At 64.4% G+C, this 23,431-nt stretch overlaps 1 protein-coding gene across 1 annotated transcript in view; it reads left to right on the top strand.

The window, feature by feature from the left end:
- Positions 1 to 23,130, top strand: part of NUP210 (nucleoporin 210) — a 94,569-nt gene extending 71,439 nt beyond the window's left edge. The window contains exons 21-40 of the mRNA XM_079122224.1: positions 1,075 to 1,203; positions 2,418 to 2,545; positions 2,640 to 2,775; positions 3,435 to 3,497; positions 3,791 to 3,970; positions 5,542 to 5,622; positions 7,032 to 7,163; positions 8,373 to 8,531; positions 10,557 to 10,648; positions 12,096 to 12,270; positions 13,376 to 13,551; positions 14,398 to 14,618; positions 15,499 to 15,635; positions 17,473 to 17,596; positions 18,612 to 18,758; positions 19,352 to 19,602; positions 20,341 to 20,557; positions 21,970 to 22,065; positions 22,137 to 22,220; positions 22,901 to 23,130. Coding sequence (XP_078978350.1) covers positions 1,075 to 1,203; positions 2,418 to 2,545; positions 2,640 to 2,775; positions 3,435 to 3,497; positions 3,791 to 3,970; positions 5,542 to 5,622; positions 7,032 to 7,163; positions 8,373 to 8,531; positions 10,557 to 10,648; positions 12,096 to 12,270; positions 13,376 to 13,551; positions 14,398 to 14,618; positions 15,499 to 15,635; positions 17,473 to 17,596; positions 18,612 to 18,758; positions 19,352 to 19,602; positions 20,341 to 20,557; positions 21,970 to 22,065; positions 22,137 to 22,220; positions 22,901 to 23,001 — 2,829 coding nt within the window. The 3' untranslated portion in view covers positions 23,002 to 23,130. The remainder of the gene's footprint in view (positions 1 to 1,074; positions 1,204 to 2,417; positions 2,546 to 2,639; positions 2,776 to 3,434; positions 3,498 to 3,790; positions 3,971 to 5,541; positions 5,623 to 7,031; positions 7,164 to 8,372; positions 8,532 to 10,556; positions 10,649 to 12,095; positions 12,271 to 13,375; positions 13,552 to 14,397; positions 14,619 to 15,498; positions 15,636 to 17,472; positions 17,597 to 18,611; positions 18,759 to 19,351; positions 19,603 to 20,340; positions 20,558 to 21,969; positions 22,066 to 22,136; positions 22,221 to 22,900) is intronic.
- The last annotated feature ends 301 nt before the right edge of the window (positions 23,131 to 23,431 follow it).

Raw genomic sequence — 23,431 nt, forward strand, 5'->3', positions numbered from 1 at the left:
GGTCTCTTCAAGTCAAGAGTCTGATTCTCCCCTCCCCCCACCACACACGGATTAGTTGTAGGTGGACACACTACCTTTTATTTTATTTTTATGGGGTGCTGAGGATGGAACCCAGGGCCTCACAGGTGCTAGGCAAGTGCTCTGCCACTGAGTCACAACCCCAGCAAGTCGATCTTAGCAAACGCTGAGCTGCTTACTGTTCACGTCCCCTTCCCGTGAGTACGTGATCACCAACTGCAGACAGCCAAGTCAGCTGGAGACACGCGGCATCTCCATTTGTACCTGCCTGCCCAGATTTAAGAAACGACACAGTTGAAATACACGCCCAAGCAATATGACAAGCTGCACCTGGTTCACGTTCAGTCGGCAAATATCAAATGTGTGCGTGCCCGTCATCTGGCAGCACGAGAGAGCAATTGGGATGCAGGTTGTTAGGGGAGAGATTCTTTAATAAGTAGGATCCCTGGAAATGGGCGAGAGAGAAAAGAAGACATAAAAACGGGGATCCTGGGCTGCTCAAAGACTCAGAAACTCCAGCTCAGATTTGTTCCTTCACTTAGAGCCTCTTGTGCCATCACCTCTTCAAGCAAAGCGGGGGCCGTAGAGATGGATGAGTCTGATATGCCAGAGTGACCATTTGGGTCCACTCCCAGGTTCTGTGATGCCGTGAGCTCAGACGGGGACTTCGTAGCTTTTGAAAGCGACTGTCTCCCATTCTGCCAGATCCTGACTTGCGATTTCACCCCGTGGCATCGCAGAAACAGAACAGGACACAGCAGCCCAGGTTGAATCCTCTCTCTGCCTCCAGATCGCTGTGTGTCCCAAGGCTGCCTGCTGGCCCTCTCTGAGCCAATGCCATTTTCCTCTTTGTAAAATGTTCAGAGTCAAGATAAACGTTCTCTCTGAGATCCCCTCCCGGCGCTAACATTTCACATCCCCAGCTCATGCCCCTTTGGCTCGTGAGTGTCCTCGTCTGCTACTTATGAATGCTGGTGCCAGGCAGTGGTGTCCCTGAGACAAGATACTCTGCAAGGTGTCGCGGGCGCCTGACCTGGCCCTCCTCCTCTCTCCCAGGTGCACCCTTTGTTCCCAGGCTCAGCCACCGTCATGATCCACGACCTGTGCCTGGCCTTCCCGGCCCCTGCGAAGGCTGTCGTTCACGTCTCAGACGTCCACGAGGTCTACGTCCGCGTGGTGGACAAGGTCAGTGGAAGCGTCCCGCGACCGGAAGCTGGCTTTCCTCTGCTCTCTGCATCCCTCCTCCTCCTCCTCCTGGGACGCTCTGAGCTCCCTGGCTGCCTGTGGATGACACCGTGTCGCCTCTGATCTGCTGCGTCTCCCTCCCCGCTGACATACGCAAAGCTTAGCTGCGAATCCTGGCCAGGGTCAACTCTAAACCAGCCTTGCCCTGGGAACCCGCGTCCTCTAGCAAAGGCACCTGCTGCCGGCCTCGGGATTTTGCTTCTCTGGAGTTTCAGTGGCCCGTGAGGGAGACTCAGGGGTGCCGGATGCTCTTGCAAAAAGGGTGCATCGTAGATCTAGGTTTTCCTTCAGCTTCTTTAGGGAGATTTCTCTTTCTGACTCCAAATATCCCAGGGGACCGAAGCCAGGCTTCCGGTGGGTTGCCCTCAGGTTTGGTTCTACCTGGTAGACGTGATGGTTGGTAATGAAAAGGCAGAGGTTCAAGCAGCTTAGGCTACTTTGCATTAAAGTGTTAATTAGCCAGAGAGCTGACATGCTCTGACTCAGTCTGGAAGGTTCCTCCCGTTGTTTGATTTCTGCTGCTGATTTGATTTACTAGATTCTCTTTCTTTGCTAAGCGTTTCCAGCCGCCGCTTGCTAACATTCTTCCTGTATTATGCCCTGCCAGGTGTGAGCCGTTCACTCAATGAGCACCTATTGAGCTCCTGTTGTATGCCTGGTGCTATTCTATAAATATATATATATATATATATATTTTTTTTTTTTTTTTTTTGATACCAGGGATTGAACTCAGGGCACTTGACCACTGAGCCACATCCCATCCCCAGCCCTATTTTATATTTTATTTAGAGACAGGGTCTCACTGAATTGCTTAGCACCCTGCCAAGTTGCTGAGGCTGGCTTGGAACTCGCAATCCTTCTGCCTTAGCCTCCTGAGCTGCTGGGATTTACAACTATGCACCACCACACCCATTCTAAGCTTTATCTTATTTCCGTGGTTGGTTGGTTGTCCATTAAGAGTAGGGAGTGCAATTTATGCCTCTTAGTATCCCCAAGCCCCGTTGTATACAGTAAGTACTTAATGGATGTTCATTTGTCGATTGACCCAGTCCAGAGAGGTCGTCCTGGGTGGCTTATCCCCAGCTCCAGGGCTTTAGTTTAGAGGTGAGCGTCCCTCTCCTGAGGGAATTGTCCTGCCAATGCCCCCGATGTAGGTGGAGATCGGGAAGACGGTCAAGGCCTACGTCCGAGTGCTGGACTTTTACAAGAAGCCTTTCCTGGCCAAGTACTTCGCCTTCATGGACCTCCAGCTCCGGGCAGCCTCCCAGATCATCACGCTGGTGTGAGTCCCCCCAGGGGGCAGTGCTGGCCCTACAGCGCCCTCTCCAGCCGGTCCGAGCGGGAGGAGGAACCCAGCACACTCTCCTCTGTTTCAGGGCCCTGGACGAAGCCCTGGATGGCTACACCGCTGCGTTCCTCGTGCACGGCGTGGCCATTGGCCAGACCAGCCTGACCGCGAGTGTGATGGGTCACGCCGGACAGAGGATCAGCTCGGCCCCACAGCAGATTGAGGTAGAACCAGCCCTTCTCACACCTTGTGGGGTCCCCTGGCCGGGAGAAGGGACATCTTCATGGTGACCGGCTGGACGTTTTAGCAACTGTCCAGGAGGTCACCATGGAGAGACTGTTTCAAAATGCACCCTGTCCCGTCTTCTGATGAGAAGGCCTCCAGCCCGGGCCCAGGGGATAGGGAGGCGGCACGGTTCGATTGGCAGAACAGGAGGGAGGCTGCCGAGTGCTTTTAATTTCCCTCTGTGACATGGGGGGTCTATGTGGCCCTGAGGGGGGCCTCCCAAGCGAGAGATCGAGAGATCGAGGCCCGCGGTAGGTCCATGGGTCTGTCCGGGACCAGAGAAGGTGCTTCCAACGAGGCCCCCCACGGCTGCCACTGGCTGCTGGCCGCTGGCCACACATGGCGAGCTGCTGCTTTGGGGGGACATCTCAGATGACTCACAAATCCCTGGTGTCCAGTGACATAAAGCTTCGTCACAAAGAACAGGATCCCCCCCCCAGAAAGTGGCAGAGCCTCGGCCAGCAGGGGGACATGGGTGGGGGGACCCAGGCCCCACTGTAGATCCCTTGACCCCAACCTCTGCCCACTGGAGTGGTGGCCATGCCCCATGTCACGATGCCCAGCCTCAGCCCTTCCTCTCTCGTGTGCCCACCCCCAGGTCTTCCCTCCCTTCCGGTTGATACCCAGGAAGGTGACGCTCATCATCGGGGCGGTGATGCAGGTAGGAGCCGGCGCCTGTCCCTCCCGCCTGGCGCCCGGCCACGCCCCCTCCAGACACTGGCCACGCCCCCTCCAGCCCGCTGGCCACGCCCTCCAGCCCGCTGGCCACGCCCTCCAGCCCACTGGCCCCAGCTACGCCCCCTCCAGCCACTGACCACGCCCCCTCCAGCCCACTGGCCCCAGCCACGCCCCCTCCAGCCCGCTGGCCCCGGCCACGCCCCCTCCAGCCGCTGGCCACGCCCCCTCCAGCTCCCCTGGGCGGCCCGCTGACCGAAGCGCTTCCTCGCCCCCCAGGTCACCTCCGAGGGCGGCCCCCAGCCGCAGTCCCACATTCTCTTCTCCATCAGCAACGAGAGCGTGGCGGCCGTGAGCAGCGCCGGGCTGGTGCGCGGCCTGGCCGTGGGCAACGGCACGGTGTCCGGCGTGGTGCAGGCGGCGGACGCGGAGACCGGCAAGGTCGTCGTGGTCTCCCAGGTGTGGGCGAGCCCCGGCCAGGGGACGCTCTGCGGAGCCAGAGCAGCTGTGCCCGAGCGGCCAGCCGAGCCTGGGGGCGCCAGCCGAGCGGGGCTGGGGCTCAGGCGCCCGGGGGCCGCCCTGCTCTGGGCCCGCCCTGCTCCGGGCCGGGCCGTTCCCGCGCGCTTACTCGGCGGCGGTGAGGTTGCCTCCCAGGCCTCCGTGATTTTCCGGGTCACCCGAGAAGCCAGGAGGCCTCGGGCGAGCGGTCGGGCCCTCGGTCATGTCCTCGGCCCCCTGACCGAGGCCCAGCGGGTATGCTGGTTGGGCTCTCGTGGCCGGCCCACCAGACACTGGCTCGCTGAGGTCAGCCCTCAGCTGGGCAGTGCCCCCGAGGACAGGGACCTTCCCAGATCTCAGCTACCTGTCCCTCGCCAGCTCCTGTGAGGCAGCATGGTGCCCTCGCTCCCCGAGGCCGACTTTGATCCAAGGCCACTCACTGATGGGCTGCTCTCCCCGGCAGGGGCAGCCTGTGCTCCTGAGCATCGCGGTTTAGCCGCAGGGTCCTGCTGAACAGCAGGGTGCAAGCCCCGGTTCTGTGCGTCAGTCTCTCCCATGTGAGGGCCAGGCAGCCTTGAGCACAGGAAAACGTGCCCTGGTGGTTCTCCGAGGCGTCCTGAGGACAGGCTGCGGGGCTCCAGGAGGAAGGACTGAGGCCTCAGGGACCCAGGGACCGGCCCCTCCTCCCCTCCAGGGCCCAGGCAGAGGGCGCACAGCCCTGCCTTCCCTCCCTGCCCACCTTCCTTTCTGTGGTGTGGGCTTGCCAGAGCCCTTCGCTCCCTGGGCCCACATCCATGAGCCTGTGATTCTGGCCAAATGGTTCCAGGTCTAGCCATCCAGTCCGGGTGGCAGAATCAGCACCCCAACCTGATGGGTGGCAGAGGATTATCAGGAGACTGCACAGCGAGAGGGAGGACAGATAGGAAGAGAACACATGCCCACTGAGAAACAGCTGCATGTCAGGCATTCACAGGTCACACGGCGGAGGTGATAGGCTCCCCATGAACACATGTCAGCAGGGCCAAAGGGTTTTAGTAGCCTGAGTTCAGCACAAGTCAGCAGGTGTGAAGAAACCATTGAAATGGGCATTTGGTCAGATTAATAGTAGTATAGATTTCAGGATAAGGAGGGTACGAGGTCTGTTCTCATCACACCCTACGCAGCTCCTATATGCATCCCTAACTCCTGAATCAGGGAAAAAGATAAGCTGGATTTGGGGTTGGGAGGATCTGGAGACCGAATTTACCCAGACTGGAGGAGGGCAAACCCCAGCATGTCTGCAGTGCTGACCTGGAGCTGCTGGGTCAGTCAGGCCTCGAGGCTCAGAGGACAGGGCTAGGACTCTGGGGTACAGTGACTGATTCACATGGGATGAGCTGCCCACACCACCAGCCTCTTCGGGCTGTCGGGTGCAGTGTTGGGCGTCCTTTGGGTGCCTGGTGGCCGTTCAGCTGGAGCGGAAGCCCTCTTCTCTTGGAGGGGTCCTTCCTGCAACACCCCAGCCAGCCTGAGCCCCAGGTCCCTCTGCCTAGGATCTCGTGGAGGTGGAGGTGCTGCAGCTCCGGGCAGTGAGGATCCGCGCGCCCATCACACGGATGAGGACGGGCACCCAGGTGAGACGGGAACTGTGGGATGAGTTCACCCCTGGGGTTCCTCTAGGGTTCCACACTCATATCCTTCCTGACGGTCATGCATGGAGTTCACCCCTGGGGTTCCCCTGGGGTTCCACACTCATATCCTTCCTGACGGTCATGCATGGAGTTCACCCCTGGGGTTCCCCTGGGGTTCCACACTCATATCCTTCCTGACGGTCATGCATGGAGTTCACCCCTGGGGTTCCCCTGGGGTTCCACACTCATATCCTTCCTGATGGTCATGCATGGAGTTCACCCCTGGGGTTCCCCTGGGGTTCCACACTCATATCCTTCCTGACAGTCATGCATGGAGTTCACCCCTGGGGTTCCCCTGGGGTTCCACACTCATATCCTTCCTGATGGTCATGCATGGAGTTCACCCCTGGGGTTCCCCTGGGGTTCCACACTCATATCCTTCCTGATGGTCATGCATGGAGTTCACCCCTGGGGTTCCACCCTTAACATGCTTCCTGGCAGTGAGGCTGCCCCACCCCACACCTTGAGTGGCACCTGGCATGCAGGAGCTCAGGTGTCCGCAGCACTTCCTCTTCCGTGTGCACCTGCAAGGTTGACAGGAGCAGACGGATGCAGAGAGCCCAGGGTTTTGTACGCAGCCAGGACTGCTGTCCCTTGGCAGCTGTGAGGGCCTGGTTCCCGGAGCCCCAGCAGCTATCAAAATCTAAGAATGCTCACGTTCCCCGTGGAGTGGCGTCACGTCTGCACGGGGTCTGCAGATCCTCCCGTAGGCTTTGCATCCTGCCCACATCCCCTAGTGCGGTCCGTGCTGTGTAATCAGGCATTAGCTTGTTGTCCTGGGTGTAAGACAAGGAAAAGGAAAAGGTCTGTCCGTGTTCATTACGGTGCAGTTTTTCCCGTCCCCATATTTTCAACCTGCCGCGGAGAGTCTGAAGCTGGAGAGGGCTGACTCTAAGGGACAGGACCCCTGGGACTCGACTGGGCAGCCTGGCTTGGGGTCCTTCTTGCCTTTTGCCACCCACACGCCCTGGCAGGCACTCAGGAAGCTCGGCCTGAAGAAGCTGTGGATGCCCCCACGCCCACGCCCACGCCCCACCCGCAGAGTCCCCTTGCTGGCTTGGGAGGGCGTGGCACAGACACCCAAGGACTGCGGCCCCGTGAGCTGAGCGGCCGGGGCTCCTGCAGCCCAGGCACCGCTGCAGGAATGGGCCTCCGCCGTGCACTGCCCACAGCAGGGAGGCGCGGGGCTGGTCCACCTGTGGTCGTGTTCGGTCAAAGCTCCCTGAACCTGCGTCCAGCCCAGGTCTGCACTGGGGACATGTGGACACAGTCCTCACTACAGGAAAGTGGCCAGAAAACTTCCCGGAGGAGGTCACAGGAGGTCACAGGCCTGGCTTCTCCCCGTCCCCCAGATGCCTGTCTATGTCACGGGGATCACCAACAGCCAGAGCCCGTTCTCTTTTGGAAATGCCGTGCCAGGCCTGAGCTTCCACTGGTCTGTCACCAAGAGGGACATCCTGGATCTCCGAGGGCGGCACCACGAGGTAACTGCCCCTCACCCTCTGCCCCAGACCAGCATCCCGGAGGGTGGGGAGCGCCCCCTCCTCACCTCACAGGGGTCCGCTGCCTCCTGCCAGAGTGGCCCTTGCCCCTTTCTGCCCTGTCCCCGGGCTCATCGGGACTCCCTCCTGCCCCACGCTGACCCCCACAGGCAGGCTTAGCAGGACGTCCGTCCGTTTTCCGTCTCTGTGACAGATGCCCGAGGCTGGGTGTCTTAGGAAGACAAGAGGTTATTCAGCCACGGTTCAGGGGTCCTGGGCGGGGCCCCGGGCGGCGCTTCTGGCTGCATACCCGTGGTGGCGGATCAGGGTGGGAACACGCGCGGGGGAGGTTCCACAGAGAGACAGGAAGCAGGAGCGGGAGGGGACGCCCTGCTCTGAATGGCCCTCTCGCAGGCCCCAGCGGGGTCCCTCCGAGAGCAGCCACCCAGTGCCCTAGTGACCTTGCACCAGGCCCACCCACAGGTCCCCCACCTCAGCCACCACAGGGACCAGGTTCCTGACACAGGGACCCTGGGAACCAGCTGGACCAGGCCTCGCTGTAGGCGATTCCACTAACAGACAGCCCCGCAGGGAAGTCACGGGCTTGGCGGCTGGCTTCTGCCCCGCCCACCGGGGTGGTGATGGGCAGCTCAGGCGCCCCCTGTGTGGCCCCAGGGGCCAGGCCTCGCTCCACCTGGCCCTGCACAGCGACCCCGCCCCTCCTGGGCCCCAGCATGGCTCCGCTAGCCAGGGAACGGAACTGAGCACCGCCCAGGGCTCCGGGCTCCAGGGCCCAGCAGGCCTGGGCACAGAGCTCCAGAAACCGTTTGGGCGGAGAGGTCCCTTCCTGCCCTCTCCGTGGACAGAGGGGCTGGAGCCCGAGGAGAGGGCCGGGCGCAGGGTGGGGCAGGTGTCTCCTGCGCCCTGTGCAGGTCGGGCCTTCCCCGGGCGGGAAAGGGCCCTGTGACTTACTGACAGGTGTCCCACAGCGGCAGGGGGCTCTGCGGGGGAGCCCGTAAAACCTGCAGGGGCTCCTAGCACGTCCGCGCCCACTTGAGGCTCCTGCCCCGCTGGGGTGACTGCCGTCTGCACGGCCCTGGGTTCATAGCCCTGACCCCGGCCAGAGGGCAGTGGCCTTGCAGAAAAGGCAGGCAGCCCCCAGGCACGGGCCGGGGAGGCTGGGCCACCCCCAAGCCTGCTTTCCGTCTGCAGGCGTCCATCCGCCTCTCTGCGCAGTACAGCTTCGCCATGAGTGTGCACGGCCGGGCCAGGGGCCGCACCGGGCTGAGGGTGGTGGTCAAGGCCCTGGACCCCGCAGCGGGGCAGCTGTATGGCCACGGCAGGGAGCTCTCCGACGAGATCCAGATCCAGGTACGGACGGCAGCGCCCCAGCAACCCCTCTCCTGCCGGGCCTCAGGCCTCCAGGGGGTCCACTGGTGTGCGGGGACCCTCCCTGCGCTGTCCCCTCCCTGGGCCCAGAAGGAGGAGGAGTTCATCCCAGCAGGCTGAGCGGGCTGAGCGTGGGAGGCAGAGGGGGTCGGAGTGTGCGTGTCCTGCTGTGGGGAGCCCAGAGGTGGCGTCACCTGCCCCGCAGGTGGCAGGCGTTGGCCGGCAGATAGAACAGCCGAGCCTGGCCGTTGGGCGCACCCTGGTGAGTTCCAGAGGCAGCAGTGGGCCTGGGCCTGGGCCTGGGCGCGCCTGGGTGACGGGCGGGCTCCTTCAGACACCTGCAGAGCGTTTCCTGGGTCGAGGGGCTTCTCTCTCCTCCTCCCTCCTCCTCCCTCCTCCTCCCTCCTCCTCCCTCCTCCTCCCTCCTCCTCCCTCACTCCCTCCTCCCTTCCCCCTCCCTCCTCCCTTCCTTCTCCCCTCCCTCCTCCTGCCCTCCCTCCTCCCTCCCTTCTTTCCTCCTCCCTTCCTGTCCTCCCTCCTCCCTCCCTTCTCCCCTCCCTCCTCCTGCCCTCCCTCCTCCCTCCCTCCTCCTTTTGGCAGCACTGGGGACAGATCCCAGGGTTTCCGCAGGCTAGGCAGGCTCCCTGTCACTGAACCCCGTAACCAGCTGGGAATAAAACAATTCTTGACATAAGTAATTGCCACTCAGGGACGAAGAAGTAGATTCTCAAAAGAAAAGCATTTGCCGACACCCTTGCCGGCTGTGCCCGTGTGACCCCTGCACACGCACCTAGACAGACAGACACACAGACACACAAGCTCGTGAAGAGAATCACGTTATTCCTGCTTCAGAATAAAGCAAAATAAGCTCTGGCACCCATTCTGAAGGAGACAGGATTTCCAGCTTCCACCTTCGGCCACCTCTCGGGGCCCCTGGGGCGTCCCGTGCCTCCGTTTCCCTTCCTGATAGTGATGGAGTCGGGCCAGCTGGATCCAGCCCGCAGATGCGTCTGTAGGGCTCCCCCAAGCCTTTGGGACCATTTTTATTGGTTGCCAATATTTTTAAAACTCGGAAGAGTCTATTGTACAAAGACCCAGCAGGCAGCTCGTCCCAAGCCATGCTGCCACGTGGCAGGGCCGGCAGGAGCTGAGCTGCAGGCTTCCCTTGGTCCAGCCCTGCTGTCCAGTTTGCCGCAGGCCCCACCGCTCCCTGCTGTCCACCAGACCATGAGGTGGAGTGCCAGTGTCCGTTTCGCACGGTTCTGGCGTGGTCGATTTCTTACGATCAACGTCAAAGTGAGCCTCTCCTGCATGTTTGCCTCCATTGAGAAGGCAGGTCTTAAGAAATGGAGGAGGAAGCCTATCTGTGAACGTGTTTACAGAGCCCGGTCGGCCAGCCTGCTTCCTCCTCAGTGCCCCCTGCCCGGCCAGCAGGGGTGGTTACGTGCATCCTGGGCCCCGCTCCCGGAGGCGCTGTCCTTCCCCTTCCAGTCGCCTCCGATCAGAGGACCCCCACGGTTCCTCGAGCGGGGCCTCATTTCAGACCCACCCCACAGCGGAGGTGATCTGGGCCTCCGTGTGTAGGGTGAAGCCAGAGGTGCTGGAAGCAAGGAGGCGGCCAGCGTCCCTCCAGTAGCTCAGGTGACGTGGCAGCCTGCTCAGGTGCGCAGCCCTGAGTGGGGACCTCATGACGCAGCATCAGCTGCTGGGACGCCTGGGCCCCTGAGCAGGCTGGACAGCGGGGAGCCCGCAGCCTTCAGGGGACATAGATGGTGGCCTCCTCAGGAGCCACCACGGGCTTCAGAGGCCCTGGAGTGACAGGTAGGCAGGTCTGATCCTGTTCCCTCAGCTTTGCAGTCTGAATTGATTGACAGCCTCTGCTCCAGAGGGGCCATTCGGGGCCCAGGCAGCAAGTGCATCCTGTCCAAGTCCTGTCCCGTCCCCTCTGAGACCTGGGCGGTGGCGACCCTGGCACCTTGGGAAGTCCAGCTCACCCCTCCCTTCCAGGTCTTCGAGAAGCTGGGGCTGCTGAGCCCCGAAATAGAAGCAGAACAAATACTAATGTCACCCAACTCGTTCATAAAGCTGCAGACAAACAGGTACGTGACTCAGCTCTCGTTGGCGGCCAGGCTGAGGAGCTGAACGCACCCCGGGGCTCATTTGTCAGTCGTCAGGGTGATGGCTCTCGCGGGGAGCCTTCCTGGGGACAGGGACAGATTCCGGCAGAGCCTCCGGGTGTCCCTCTCTCTGTGGCTTCCTCCGCTCCCCTCCACCCTCCTCCCGGGGGCCTAGGAACATCTTCCTGCTCACTGAGAAATCCGCCCTTTCAAAGGGGGAACTACTGAGCTGGAAGTGTTGAATTTTTCAAATGCCCCTGTGTCTCCAAGACCTGCCACTCAAAAGCGGAGCCCGCAGAGGGACATGGGCAGCCTCGCCTGGGCCCGGGGTCAGCGCACACCCCAGCCCCGCCCAGACCCACAGAAGCCAAAACCGCCCCTCACAAGGTCCCCGGGCGAGGGGGATGCCCGTTAAGTTTGGAGAAGGGCTGCTCGGTCCTGAGCCAGCGTGGTCCCCGCCTGTGACTCAACAGGGACGCTTGTGCCTTGAACCGCTGTTGGGGGGGGGGGGGGCGGATCGGGCCACAGGCTCCACATTTTATGAGCTTCCGCCCTGCCTGCGTTCAGCCGGAAGTAACTAAGTGCCAGGCAGTCTGCTGGGCCCCAGGAACTCAGAGGGGAGTGACCTGAAGTGACATCAGGTGACAGAAGGGAAAGGGGCTGTAGGAAAGAGGACACCCGTCCAGCCAGGACCCAAGAAGAGCCCTTGGCAGGGAGAGGGAGGGTGGGGCGCTGCAGAGGCAGATGCTCCACCCCTGGGGGGGGCTTGAAGGACCCAGGAGCCCCTCGGGTTCCGAGGAGGGAGCTGGAGACGGGTCGATGGGGACGTGGGCGCACACCATCTGGAGGGGTCCGCGGGGCCGGGCGGGAGAGGAGAGGGGAGGAGAGGGGAGGCACCCGGCCCTGAGACCCAGAAGCCCGTCCTTCCCGGGGTGTCTTTATTTGCTACATAAAAGAGCGCCAAGCACTGCAGCAGGAACCTGGGCGCGGTGAGGCTGCAGGCCCCTTTCTTCAGCCTCCTGGTCCTATTCACGGCCCTAAGGAAGCAGGGCCGGGCATGGGACGCCCCTGTCAAAGCTGAGGAAACCGAGGCCTGGGGTTCGGGGGCGTTGCCAGGAGGGGTGAGGCCCGCCCGTCCTGTCCCAGCCCCGCGCGCTGTCCACCTGGCCAGGCGGCCTGGCCTTGGTCAGCGGAAGATCGATTGCTGCAGAAGCGACTTTCATCAACAGCTGCCCTGTGTGGCCAGTGACCCGACTCAGGCCCCACGGTCTCCTGCAGCCACGGTGTCCCCGGAACCCGTGGGGGACTGACGAGGCTGCAGGCGGTGACGGCACAGGCGGGTCTCCAGGCCCCCCCTGGGGTCCCCCGCCGTGACCTGTCCCCCCACCACTGCAGCCAGCTGCAGAAACACGTGTCTCGTTCCCCAAAGGGACGGTGCCGCCGCGCTTTGCTACCGCGTCCTGGAGGGGCCCGAGAAGGTTCCCGTTGTGCACGTGGACGAGAAGGGCTTCCTGGCGTCTGGCTCTGCGATCGGGACCTCGACAGTCGAAGTGACCGCCCAGGAGCCTTTCGGGGCCAACCAGACCGTCGTCCTTGCCGTGAAGGTGGGTTGCTCGGGCCCATTTCGGATCAGAGCAGCAGGTGGCCCAGAGGGGACATCTCCTCCCAGGATGTAGAAGTGGTTCCCCCTCTGGCTGCGAGTCACGGGTGGGGTCTGTGTGGGAATCACTCGGGGACAAAATCCTAGGTGGACCCTGGGCTGTCGGAGCTGAGGAGCCTCCGAGATCATCCGCCTACCCCGTTTCATAGCTGGGGAAACTGAGGTCCGGCGAGGGCCTGAGTGAGCAGCCTGAGCCCCACCCACCTGGCACCCGGCTGTGCCTGATCCCTGAGGTTGCCACCTCCGGGAGCCGAGCCCCCGCGAGGCCAAGACAGGAACGTAGCCAACCCCTAAACAAACCGACCCACAAATCGTCACATCCCTAACGACTGGAGACCGGGGCCTGTCCCCAGGGGGTGGCTCCTGGGCACCCCTGGGCCAGGCCCCCGGTGCGTCCTGAGCAGAACCTCCCTCCGGTCCCCGCAGCCCCGCCGTCTGACCTGGAGGTCACTTGGACTCCTAGGCTCCCGGGTCCCAGGCTCATTTCCCTCATCGTCAGCTGCTTGTTTCCCGGGGTGCCCGGCAGGGAGCCCCCGACCCCAGGGCCAAGTGTGTAAAAGTGGCCGAGTGCCCGTCCTGTTCCAGCGAGCACGTGTTGAGCTCTCACTGTATACCAGACCCCGCGCCTGAGCGGTGTCAGTGGCTCTGGGGACGCGGCTGGCTTTTTGGGACTCGGAGAGATTGTTCTAGTTGCTGTGTATGCGACTCGGCTCCAAGAGCCCCGCAGGCTGGGACAGCCCCGCCCCAACCCAAGGGGCACCGTCTCCACCTCGCGTGCCCCAAGAGCCACGACCTCAGAAGAAAACAAACGGTCACAGCCCAGGTGACGCTTCTGCAGGGAGGGTAACGGTCTGATTTTCCCACGTGGTGGACCTGGCGCCCTCCTGGGCCGCACGCTCTTCTGGTGAACGAGGTTGGGAGGTGGGAACCAGGGTCAGTCTGGCTCCCAGCTGCTCCTGAGAGGGCGACCCTCCAGGGGCAGGCGTGTCCCCCCAGGCGGGTTGAGGGAGGCCAGCGTGGGGCTCACCACGTGGCGCCTGGCCCCCCAGGTGGCTCCCATCGCTTACCTGAGGATTTCCATGAGCCCCGCCCTGCACACCCAGAACCAGGAGACCCTGGCGGCCCTGCCTGTGGGGATGACGGCGACCTTCACCGTCCACTTCCACGACAGCTCCGGGGACATCTTCCACGCCCACAGTTTGGTCCTCAACTTCGCCACTAACAGGTAGGCGAGGGGACGCCTGCTGTCCTCACGAAGCCCGTCTGGGTGGTGCCCCACGCGGCCAGGAGGGGGTTTGCCTCCCAGGGTCCTGCGGCCCCGCGTGGGACCTGCCCCGCCAGCAGCCTGATGTGGGAGAGGGGAGGCAGGCTGGGGCCCCGTCCTGGCCTGCCGGACACCTGGCCTGGTCTGCTGGAGCAGTCCTCTTGGCCACCCCTGGGGACGGACGGGGCTGCCCAGTCAGGGGGCACCGCCCCGGGGAGCTGCAGGACCAGCTCAGGGGAGGCAGATCAGCCTCTGCCGCGGGGAAGGAGGACGGCTGGGGCCAGAGATCGTGGCCTCCCGTGGGTGACCGTTCCAGCTGAGCTTCCCCCGGGCCCTGCCGAGGATGGGCTGTGGGCGCGTAGCAAGGTGGATGGAACCAGTGAAGCCTGGTTCTCATCCCGGCCGTCCCACCCTCACCAACCTCGGAAGCCACTCTGGCTCGTTTGCGGAGGCCCAGGAGAAGCCCAGGGTGCAGCAGAGGCCCTTGCCTCCCAGCCCAGCCTCCAATGGGCGCAGGTGCTGCGTGGCGGGCGCCTTCCAAACGCCGGCCTTTGAATGAATATGCATGTTGCACCCAGGCCGCAGGCACGCGCCCCGACTCCCGGAGGCGGAAGTGGGCAGAGACGGTCACCGGTAGAGGGCAGCCTGGCCCCCAGGTGGTTTCTCTGGGCCGGAGTCCTCTCTGGAGCCGATGCTGCCCTGGCCCGCCACGGGCCCTGGTCCCGTCCTGGGGCTGATGGGAGGGAGGCTGCGTCCCCAGCTGGGGCTCCCCTCCCTGGCCTGAGGCCACCTCCCCGCTGTGCCTAGAGATGACTTCCTGCAGATCGCCAAGGGCACCACCAACCACACCTGCGTGGTCCGCACGGCCAGCGCGGGCCTGACGCTGCTCAGCGTGCGGGACGCTGAGCACCTGGGCCTCTCCGACTACGTGCCACTGCCCGTGCTGCAGGCCATCTCTCCAGAGCTGCCCGGGGCGGCGGTGGTGGGGGACGTCCTCTGCCTGGCCACCGTCCTCACCGGCCTCGAAGGTGAGAGGTCCTAACCGGGAGAGCTGGGGACTCACCCACACTTGCCAGCGGTCAGAAAGTGGCTGTCAGACAGGCGGCCCCATCCAGCGGCTGTCATGGACACAGCTGTCCCCTCCCTGGTAGGCAGCTCGGATGCCGGCCGTGGGGCTCGAACTGGCCACAGAGCCAGCACAGCGCCACCCAGTTCGATGTCCTGTGTCCTGTGTCCATGCTGCGGGATCGCCACCTCTGTCCCCTGCCAGCTGGGCCTTTAGCTTCTGCCGCTGGGAAGCGGACATGTCAGCCTGAGGAGCTTGTGGCCGGCGGCCACTGTGTTGAACCCATCGCCCGAGGACACTGGGGCAGAGAAGGGATGCTGGGCCTGGCCGGGGTCTCCAAACCCCGCCGGCCCCCAGCCTCCCCGACTCCTGTCTTCACTCAGACGCGGCGATGGGCTTCATTTTTCGACCCGATTGGTTGGCTGTTTTTTTTTTTTTTTTTTTTAATCAAAACTCACTAATTCATTTTAAAAGGCAGTGAGACCCTAGTTCGGAAGGAAGACCAAACATGATCTGCCCGACCCAGAACGTGGTGGTCAGGGCCTCTGTGGCCTTTGTCACATGACGTGCTTGACTTTGAACCCAGGGCCGTCCTGGGCCGGCCGAGCCTCTGCTAAGAAGGAATCGATGGTGGGGGGGCTGCCCAGGGAGGCTCTGCAGACGGGAGGGGCCCGAGGGGACCCCGGGGGCCACCGCTCCCGACAGGTGCAGCGGGGGCTGCGGGTGGTTCCGGCAGGGTGAGGGGGTGACCAGAGCGTATGGCTTCCCTGGCGAGGCCGGCCAGCCTTCACCGGAGTCTTCAAACATGGGCAGCTGGGTGACGGTGGGGCCGCTCCCCCCAGGCGCCTCCGGAACCTGGAGTTCCTCGGCCAGCAGCATCCTCCACGTGGACCCCAAGACCGGGGTGGCCGTGGCCCGGGACGCGGGGCCCGTGACAGTTTACTACGAGGTCGCTGGGCACCTGAGGACCTTCAAGGAGGTAGGCCTCGGGGCGGGGGGGCGGGGGGTGCCCGCCCACCAGACCTGGCCACCCCTCTCGCGGGTGGGGACACCTCTGCGGGGGACCAGGGGCTTCCTGTCTTTAAACTCCTCCCGCGGCCTCCCAGGGCATCGGTTCTGGGACTTGGAGCCCCAAACCCTGCAGGGCCTGAGGCGAGTCCCCCAGGTGCAGTGGCGCAGCGCTTCCCTGTGACCTGGGATCCCCGCGAGTTGAAGCCGGGATCTTCTTCCCCTGGGCCTGGGACCAGCCGCCCTCTGACTGAGCGGGGACAGCTTCCCCTTGTTCCCAGGCCCACTCCCTGCGTGAAGGCTGGCGGGAGGCGACCTTGCGGGGTTGATTCCAGGGCCTGGCCGCCCAGCCCCGGGGTGGGCGTTTCCCCAGGGAGCCTGGTAGGCGGTGGGCGGGCAGCACAGCCATCTGGCGACCCGGCAGGTCACCTTTGGAGCCTTTCTGGAGGCGGAAGAAAGCCTTCCCTCTAGTGTTTCTCTCCAGTGGAGGCTGATCGATGAGGCCTATCTAGGCGCCTGCCCGGCCCCCGTCCAGATCTGCCTGGTTTCCAGGGCAGGGGGCCAGGGTGAGTCCAGCGGTTCAGCCTGATCATTGGCGTGTTTAGCGCCATGTCTGTGGGGCTTGGGCGCCGGGCCCACTGCTGTGGAGGTGTCCAGTCCTTGTTGCAGTGTGCTTTCCTGGACGAGGCAGGAGTGGGCAGGGCTGGACAGGCAGGTGCGCAGGGCGTGGGCTGTGGAGACCCCCGGGGCCTGGCCGTCTCTGCGGTCCGATCGCCAGGGCGTCAGGTTCCAGGCAGTGGGTGCAGCGGTCGAGGGCAGGTGCGTGTGGAGAAGGGTCTGCAGGGGCGCAGGGCTGGTGTGACCCCCCCCCCGGGTCCGGCGTGGCTGAGCTGGAGGAGGAGAAAGGAGCACCAGGCAAGGGTCGGGGGTGGACAGTGAGCCGGGGGCCACAGTGGACCCAAGGTGGGCGCCGCCCCTCCAGGTGACTGGCAGGCACGGCGGGCGTGTCTGGAAGGCTGCAGGTCGTCCGGGAGTCTCCCGTGCCCCCCAGGGTGGGTGGGAACACTTGGGGCCCATGCAGAGCTGGGGAGATGGGGAGCGGAGCCAGGGCCGGCAGGGACCAGGCAAGGCAGTGCCAGTCCCGCCCAGCCAGCCCCTTGGGACGCAGGGACCTGATGCAGTGAGGCAGGGCTTTGGCAGCAGGTGCCCCTTTGGTCCCCGAGGCTGACAAGGCCCACCATAGCCGGGACTTGGGTCGCCCCAGAGAGAAGCGAGACCCGTCCCGCTGTCAAGGGCCGTGGGACCCGCGGGTGCCTGTCCAGAGGGGTGGGCAGACCCCGCGCAGAGGCAGACGCGGGTACTGGGGGACCTGCAGGGCCCTGCCAAGGAGGGTGGAGGGGCGTCCGGCAGATGGAGGCACGAGCTGGGGGTTTGGGGGCGTGGCCAGTCCCAGGACGCCTGCGAGGACCAAAGGGGCGGCCTCGGATCCTGGGGCCTCCCCTGGGGGCTGTGCGAGTTTGCGTCTGGGTCGGATTTATCCATTCTGGAAAAAGGGCGGGAAGCTAAAGTGGATGCTCTCTGCGGCCAGGTCGGTTCAGGCGATCAGGCTCCCAGGAGCTGGGAGTCTGCACCCCGGCCCGGGTCAGGGCGTGAGTTCAGGCCTGGGGCCCAGCCCCAAGTCCCAGCAGGGCACGCAGGCCGTGGGCCCTGGCGATCCTCACGCCGCAGGCTGCGGGGGGAAGTGGGGAGGTGCCCAGCCTGGCCAGCATGGCAGATGATCCTTAACCAGCTACCTCGCTTCTCCACAGATTGTGGTCAGCGCCCCCCAGAGGATTGTGGCCCACCGTGTCCAGCCAGTCCAGACCAGCTTCCAGGAGGCCACAGCCTCCAATGTGGCCGTCACTGTGGGAGACGGAAGTTCCAACCTAAGAGGTCCGTCACGAGGGGCACCTCAGGCGCTGGGCAGTGGGGAGGTGGCTCCTAGCGTCCCTCTGTGTGCACTGGGCTGGAGCCCAGGTCCCCAAGCGTGCTAGGCGGGTGCTCTGCCCCCCAGCTGCATCCCCGGCCCCCGATTTTCCTACTCAAAACTCAGCCCCACTGCAGAGAGATGCTCTGCCCCACCCGTGGGCGTCTGGGCATGGGGATTCTCCACCAGCCCAAACCGCAGAGGGGGACGCTCTGCCTGCCTGAGCTGGAGACGGCGCTCAGCCCCAGGGCAGCGCCAGGGCCCTGGAGCATGGAGAGCCGCAATTTGGCACCACGAGCGCCAGGCAGCACCGCCGCAGCCGGACTGGTGGCTGGTTTTGATTTTTACAATGACCGCTCCTGAGTCACAGGTAGAACGTGCTGCCTGGTCCCCTGCCCAGGACGGTCCCAGACCACAGTGCCAGGAATGTGTCGGCACACGCTGGTCCCATGACTGGTCCCATCCATGGCGTGTCCTGGGGTTTTGGGGGGTATTTTTTTAACGGCTTAACTGGAAGAATCACGTGCCACCGTTCTCAGGGTGACAGATGATCAGGCTTGTGAATGACACCAGAGCAACGTCCCCTTCCCACTCAGCGCAGGCGGGGGACACTCTGCTCTTGCCAGAATGGGCCTTGGTGTGTTCATGAGGGCCTGAGGCTCTCCCTGTGTCTGGGAATCAGCTGCCCGTTCTTCCCGGCTGAGGGGAGCCCGGGACGGGCGCGAGAGGGCTCAGCCTGTGTGCCGCGCCCCGGACGCTGGCTCAGGAATAAATCTGAATTCCAGAACCATCCCACGCACTGCAGAGTTCATCCTTAGCCTTTACGGGAAGCCAGGTGCCTTTGCCACGCTGCGGGATGGGGTCCCATCTCTGTCCTGTCCACCCAGCCCACCCAGGGCCATTCCTTGTTCCCTGGCTCTGAGCGGCCTGGCTGTGGTGGCGGCTGGCCTGACCCCAGCCCCTCACCCGTGCCATCTTCAGGCGAGTGCTCCGTGGCCCAGAGGGAGGCCATCCAGACGCTGCACCCCGAATCCCTCATCGGCTGCCATCTGCGCTTCAAGCAGGAGGCCTTCGACTTCCCAGCCCGGGACGCGTTCACAGCGGAGCCTGGCTTCGACGCCATGCTGGGTGAGTTCGCGAGGGCCCGCTCCGCTCGGCCCTCAGTGGGAACAGGTCCTGGCTGAGCCAGCAAAGAGGCCGGCTTGCCAGGGCCACCGAGCTAGCGTGGCCACAGAAGGGCTCTGAGCAGGCACCCACCCAGGCCACAGAGCTTCCCAGGCCTCGCTCCCTAGTTCACATCCACGTCCTCTGGTGGCCTGGAGGAGACCCCAGGGACTGCAGTTCGCAGAGCCTCCAGCTGCAGCGGGGCCATAGGCTGCCTTGGGGCCCACCCTGTGTCCACCTGCCGGTCACCTTATCTGCCATCATTCACCCTCACACTGGGCCAGGCCCTCCGGGTTCTGAGCTGCTGCCTGCCCCAGGAGCGCCATCACGCAAGCGTCTGGTGAACAGGATTCTGGGATGGCGAGGGGAACTGCTGCTCACCGAGAGGGTATCCAGGCTGGACCAGGGGCTGGACAGGAAGCCTCCCTGGAGGAGGTGTCCCTTTCCTTGGGTTCTGGAGGATGTGTAGGAGTTCGCCAGTTAGGAAGCGAGGAGAGGGAGGAGCATCTGTGCAGCAGAGGGCCAGGGGACAAGACGGGACACCCTGGTCTCCGCAGGCCAGTACCTCTGCTCGGTCACCATGCGCCGGCTGACGGACAAGCAGCTGCAGCACTTGAACACCAGGAAGACGCCCCTGGTGGTCACGGCCTCGCTCCCCGGCGGCCAGCTCTCTGTGGAGCAGGTGGGGGCCGAGGTGCCCGTCAGCCCCGGGCTGTTCGCCGACCAGGCCGAGATCCTCCTGAGCAACCACCTCACCAGCTCCGAGGTCAAGGTCTTCGGGGCCGCGGAGATCCTGGACAGCCTGGAGGTGAGGGCGCCCGGCGCTCCCTCGGGCAGGAGCCAGGCCACCCCTCTGTGAAACTGAAAGCAGATCTTCCCACACTGGACGCGAGTCCCAGAACACACGGGGTCGCCTCAGAGGAGGTCCCCAGCAAGCAGCAGGAGGAAAAGCCCCCTCCCTGCTGGGGACAGGCCTCTAGCCTCAGCCTCCAGCCTCAGCCCCGTCTGCTAAGTGGTGGCTGAGTGATCTCTGGCTCTAAAGTTTGCAGACCCTGGTGTGAGGGGCACAGGGCGTGGCTGCCGGCTGCTCTCTGCCGTGCTGGGGCCGCCTGGTCCCCTGGAGTGGGGCCTGGTGGTGGTTGCTGGGGGACTTGCCAGGCCTGGGTGGAGCGGAGGCAGGGGCTGGAACAAGCCGTGCCTGCAGCTCAGGGCTGCTTCCTGGAGACCTGACATCTGGCGGGACCTGCGTCGGGCTCGTGGTTTTAGCAACAGCACAGCATTAGGATCCAGCGACACCAACTTGTCCAGTCCTTAACACGCACCCTGCGGGTGGACAGTTCTGGCCGTGACAGGTGCCTGGGCGCCATCCCCTGCCCAGGATGTGCGGCCCCGGGGACCGGGGTCCCCCCAGAGTTGAGGCCCCAAGAGGACCGTCCAGCAGGTTGAGCAGAAAAGGCTTCTTTGGAGAGGCTGGGAGCCCCGCGCCCCACCCGGTGGCCTGTCCACCCTGCAGAGCCTGCTCCCTCCAGCCCTCACGTCCCTCCAGGTGAAATCCGGGTCCCCGGCGGTGCTGGCCTTCGTGAAGGAGAAGTCCCTCGGGCTGCCCAGCTTCGTCACGTACACGGTCGGCGTCTCGGACCCTATGGCCGGCAGCCAGGGGCCTCTGTCCACTGCGCTGACCTTCTCCAGCCCTGCCTCTCACCAAGCCATCACCGTCCCAGTCACCGTGGCCTTTGTGACGGACCGCCGTGGACCTGGTCCTCGTGAGTCTCAGGATGGGACATAGGTGGGGACAGACCTGGGTTGGAAGGACAGGAGCAGGCTGGCATGGTCCTGGGTGTTGGTGGACACCTGTGGTCAGAGGCAGACGCGAAGGGTCCCAACGGCAGCGTGTCCCTCCCTCAGGGTGACAGTCACCACCTCTTTTTTCTTTTTGGTCCCAGGGATTGAACCCAGGGATGCTTAACCACTGAGCCACATCCCCAGCCCTTTTTAGATTTTATTTACAGACAGGGTCTCACTGAGGTGCTGAAGCCGGTCTCCAACTTGCCATCCTCCTGCCTCAGCCTCCCGAGCCCCTGGGATGACAGGTGTGCGCCATTGCGCGCCCTGCCAACCGTTGCTTTTGGTGGGCGGGCCCTTGTCCCCTGCTGCCCCGCCCACTCTGAAACCCCCCCCCTTCCTCCGCTTGGCTCCTCGCCAAGGCTGCCCCGCCCTCCAGGGTGAAGCCGGGTTCCGCAGTGGCCACGGGGCCCCCAGGTCTGCCTTCTGTCCACCCGTGACTCCCCTCCCCGCTCCGCTCCCTGCCAGGGCCACGCTGGCTCCTTCCTGTGTCCGGAGCTGCCGACCCGCATCCTGTTCCCTCTGCCTGGGATGCGGGTCCCCCGGGTGGCCCCGGGCCGCCCTCCTGTGCCGCTTCTCGGTTCATAGTGACAGGCAGACTCGCTCCCGCACCCCGCGCCCTCCGCTTGCTCCCCGGCGCAGCTCCAGCGGGCGCGGGTAGCCGGTGGACTGTTAGGGTTCCCACGGGGCGGCCCCGCTGGAAGGCAGCAGCGAGGACGGCACCTGGACGGGGCCTCGTGGCGCAGGGCGGCTGCTGGGGAGCGTGCGCTGCTGGCGGAGGCCTCACTCCCTCGCGCCGCGGTCACCATGAGCGCCCGTGGCCGGGTCACTGCGGAAACTCCCCCACCTGGAGGGGTCGCGGGTCAGCAGACGCAGGACGGTGGTTCTGCAGAGCTGGTGGCGGCTGCCGTCCAGGGCGGCGTGGCCCGGGGTCCGAGAACTGGGCCCCCTGCCGCGGGGGCCTTGCGAGGCCCTCGCTCTGGTGACCGGGCCTCCTGGTGCCTCCCTGGGCAGCGGGCTCGGACTCCTGCCCTACCCGCCTCAGAGCTGCGGCAGAGCCTTTCCCAGAGGGAACGTGGCCCAGGGCGGGACGGGGCGGGGCCCAGGATGGGGCGGGGCCGGGGCGGGGCGGAGCCCTGAATGGGGCGGAGCCAGGGTGGGGCGGAGCCCTGAATGGGGCGGGGCCCAGGATGGGGCGGGGCCAGGGCGGGGTGGAGCCCGGGGCAGGTTGGGGCAGAGCCCCGCAGGCCAGCAGTATGGTCTCGGGGTTGGGCGGGACCGCGGGGTGGCCCTGTCCCCGGGCAGCTCTGCTGATGGCTTCCCGCTGCCGCAGATGGCGCGAGCCTCTTCCAGCACTTCCTGGACTCCTACCAGGTCATGTTCTTCACGCTCTTCACCCTGCTGGCCGGGACGGCCGTCATGATCATAGGTGAGGCGCCGCCGGGTGGGTCGGGCTGGGGTTTGCCCGCCCCGCCGCCCTGACCAGCCCCGCCCTTGCAGCCTACCACACGGTCTGCGCGCCCCGGGAGCTCGCCACACCCTCCGTCCTCACGCCCCGAGCCAGCCCCAGGCACAGCCCCCACTGTGAGTAGCCCCACCTGCAGAACTGAGGGGGTCCCTGGACCCCCATCTCAGCAGCCTCTGGCTAGACCCCAGGGCAGATCTGGGTAGTGGCAGGTTGGAGCAGAGTGGCTCAGAGGCCAATCTGGGCCATCCAAGACGTTTCCCTGACCGAGCTGTGAGATTGTTCAGTGCCCAACCTGTGCAGCTGTATAGGTCACAGGGTGTCCTGATCTTGCCCGCATAGATTTGCAGCCTCTGGAGCTGAAGGACTAAATCAGATGGGGATTCTGGGCAGAGGGATTTCCCAGATGGAGATAAATGGCAATGGTCTCTAATGGACCCGAGGCCCTGGTGACCCCACATACCTCCAGAGGCATCTCTCTCCCAGAGCAGCCTCTCAGGAAATGCAGTGCCCAATCTTTTGTAGAGGAGAGAACCCTCGAGTAGGGATCAGGAGACAAGGGGGTGTCCCATGCAGCTGCACAGGTTGGGCACTGAGCAATCTCAGCGTCCACCCTGCCCATGTGCGCTCAGCCTGGTCCGGTGGGTTCCCCTGGGCTGCCCTTGGAAGGCCTCGGGCATCATCAGGAAAGCAGCCCAGGCGGGCAGCAGGCTCTTCATAAATGCTGGTCTCGACTAGAGTTTTGGAGGAATGTCCACGTCCCCCGTGGTCCCTTGCTCACTCCCTCTCCCCTCTCTAGACTTAGCCGCCTCCACGCCGGCCTCTTCCAACGCACTGCCTCCTGGTCGCAAGGCCAGCCCTCCCTCGGGACTCTGGAGCCCCGCCTACGCCTCCCACTAGCCGCTGCGCCCAGGCCGCCGTCCCCGCAGCCCGGCCTCCCTCGCGCCCCTCCTGCTTCAGCAGAGCCGACCCCTGGCCCGGGCGGCCCTCCTCGCGTGCAGAGGTCCCGGGTCGCTGGTCCGCTGGCCCTTTGCGCGCGGCCGCCGGGCATTCCTGGACCGTGTGCCTTGCGTCCTCTGCTCCTGGCGCCGCTGACCAGCGCTCCGCCCGACTCCCAGCAGCTGGAAGGTCCAGCGCGGCGTCTGAAGCCGACGTCGCCGTCACCGGTCGCGGTCTCAGGGAAAGGGTCTTCTAGTTGCTCTGGGGCGTCGTCCGCGGGGCGGGCGACCCTGGCTCAGCCTGGAGCTACGGCCAAGGCACTTTGGGCAGTTTTCTCCCCTGGGAAAACTTTTCTCCTCGTCTGGCTGCTGCTAGGGAAGGTGGGGGTGGG

The sequence above is a fragment of the Sciurus vulgaris genome (assembly GCF_902686455.1).
Source record: "Sciurus vulgaris genome assembly, chromosome: 19".
Lineage (NCBI taxonomy): Eukaryota > Metazoa > Chordata > Mammalia > Rodentia > Sciuridae > Sciurus > Sciurus vulgaris.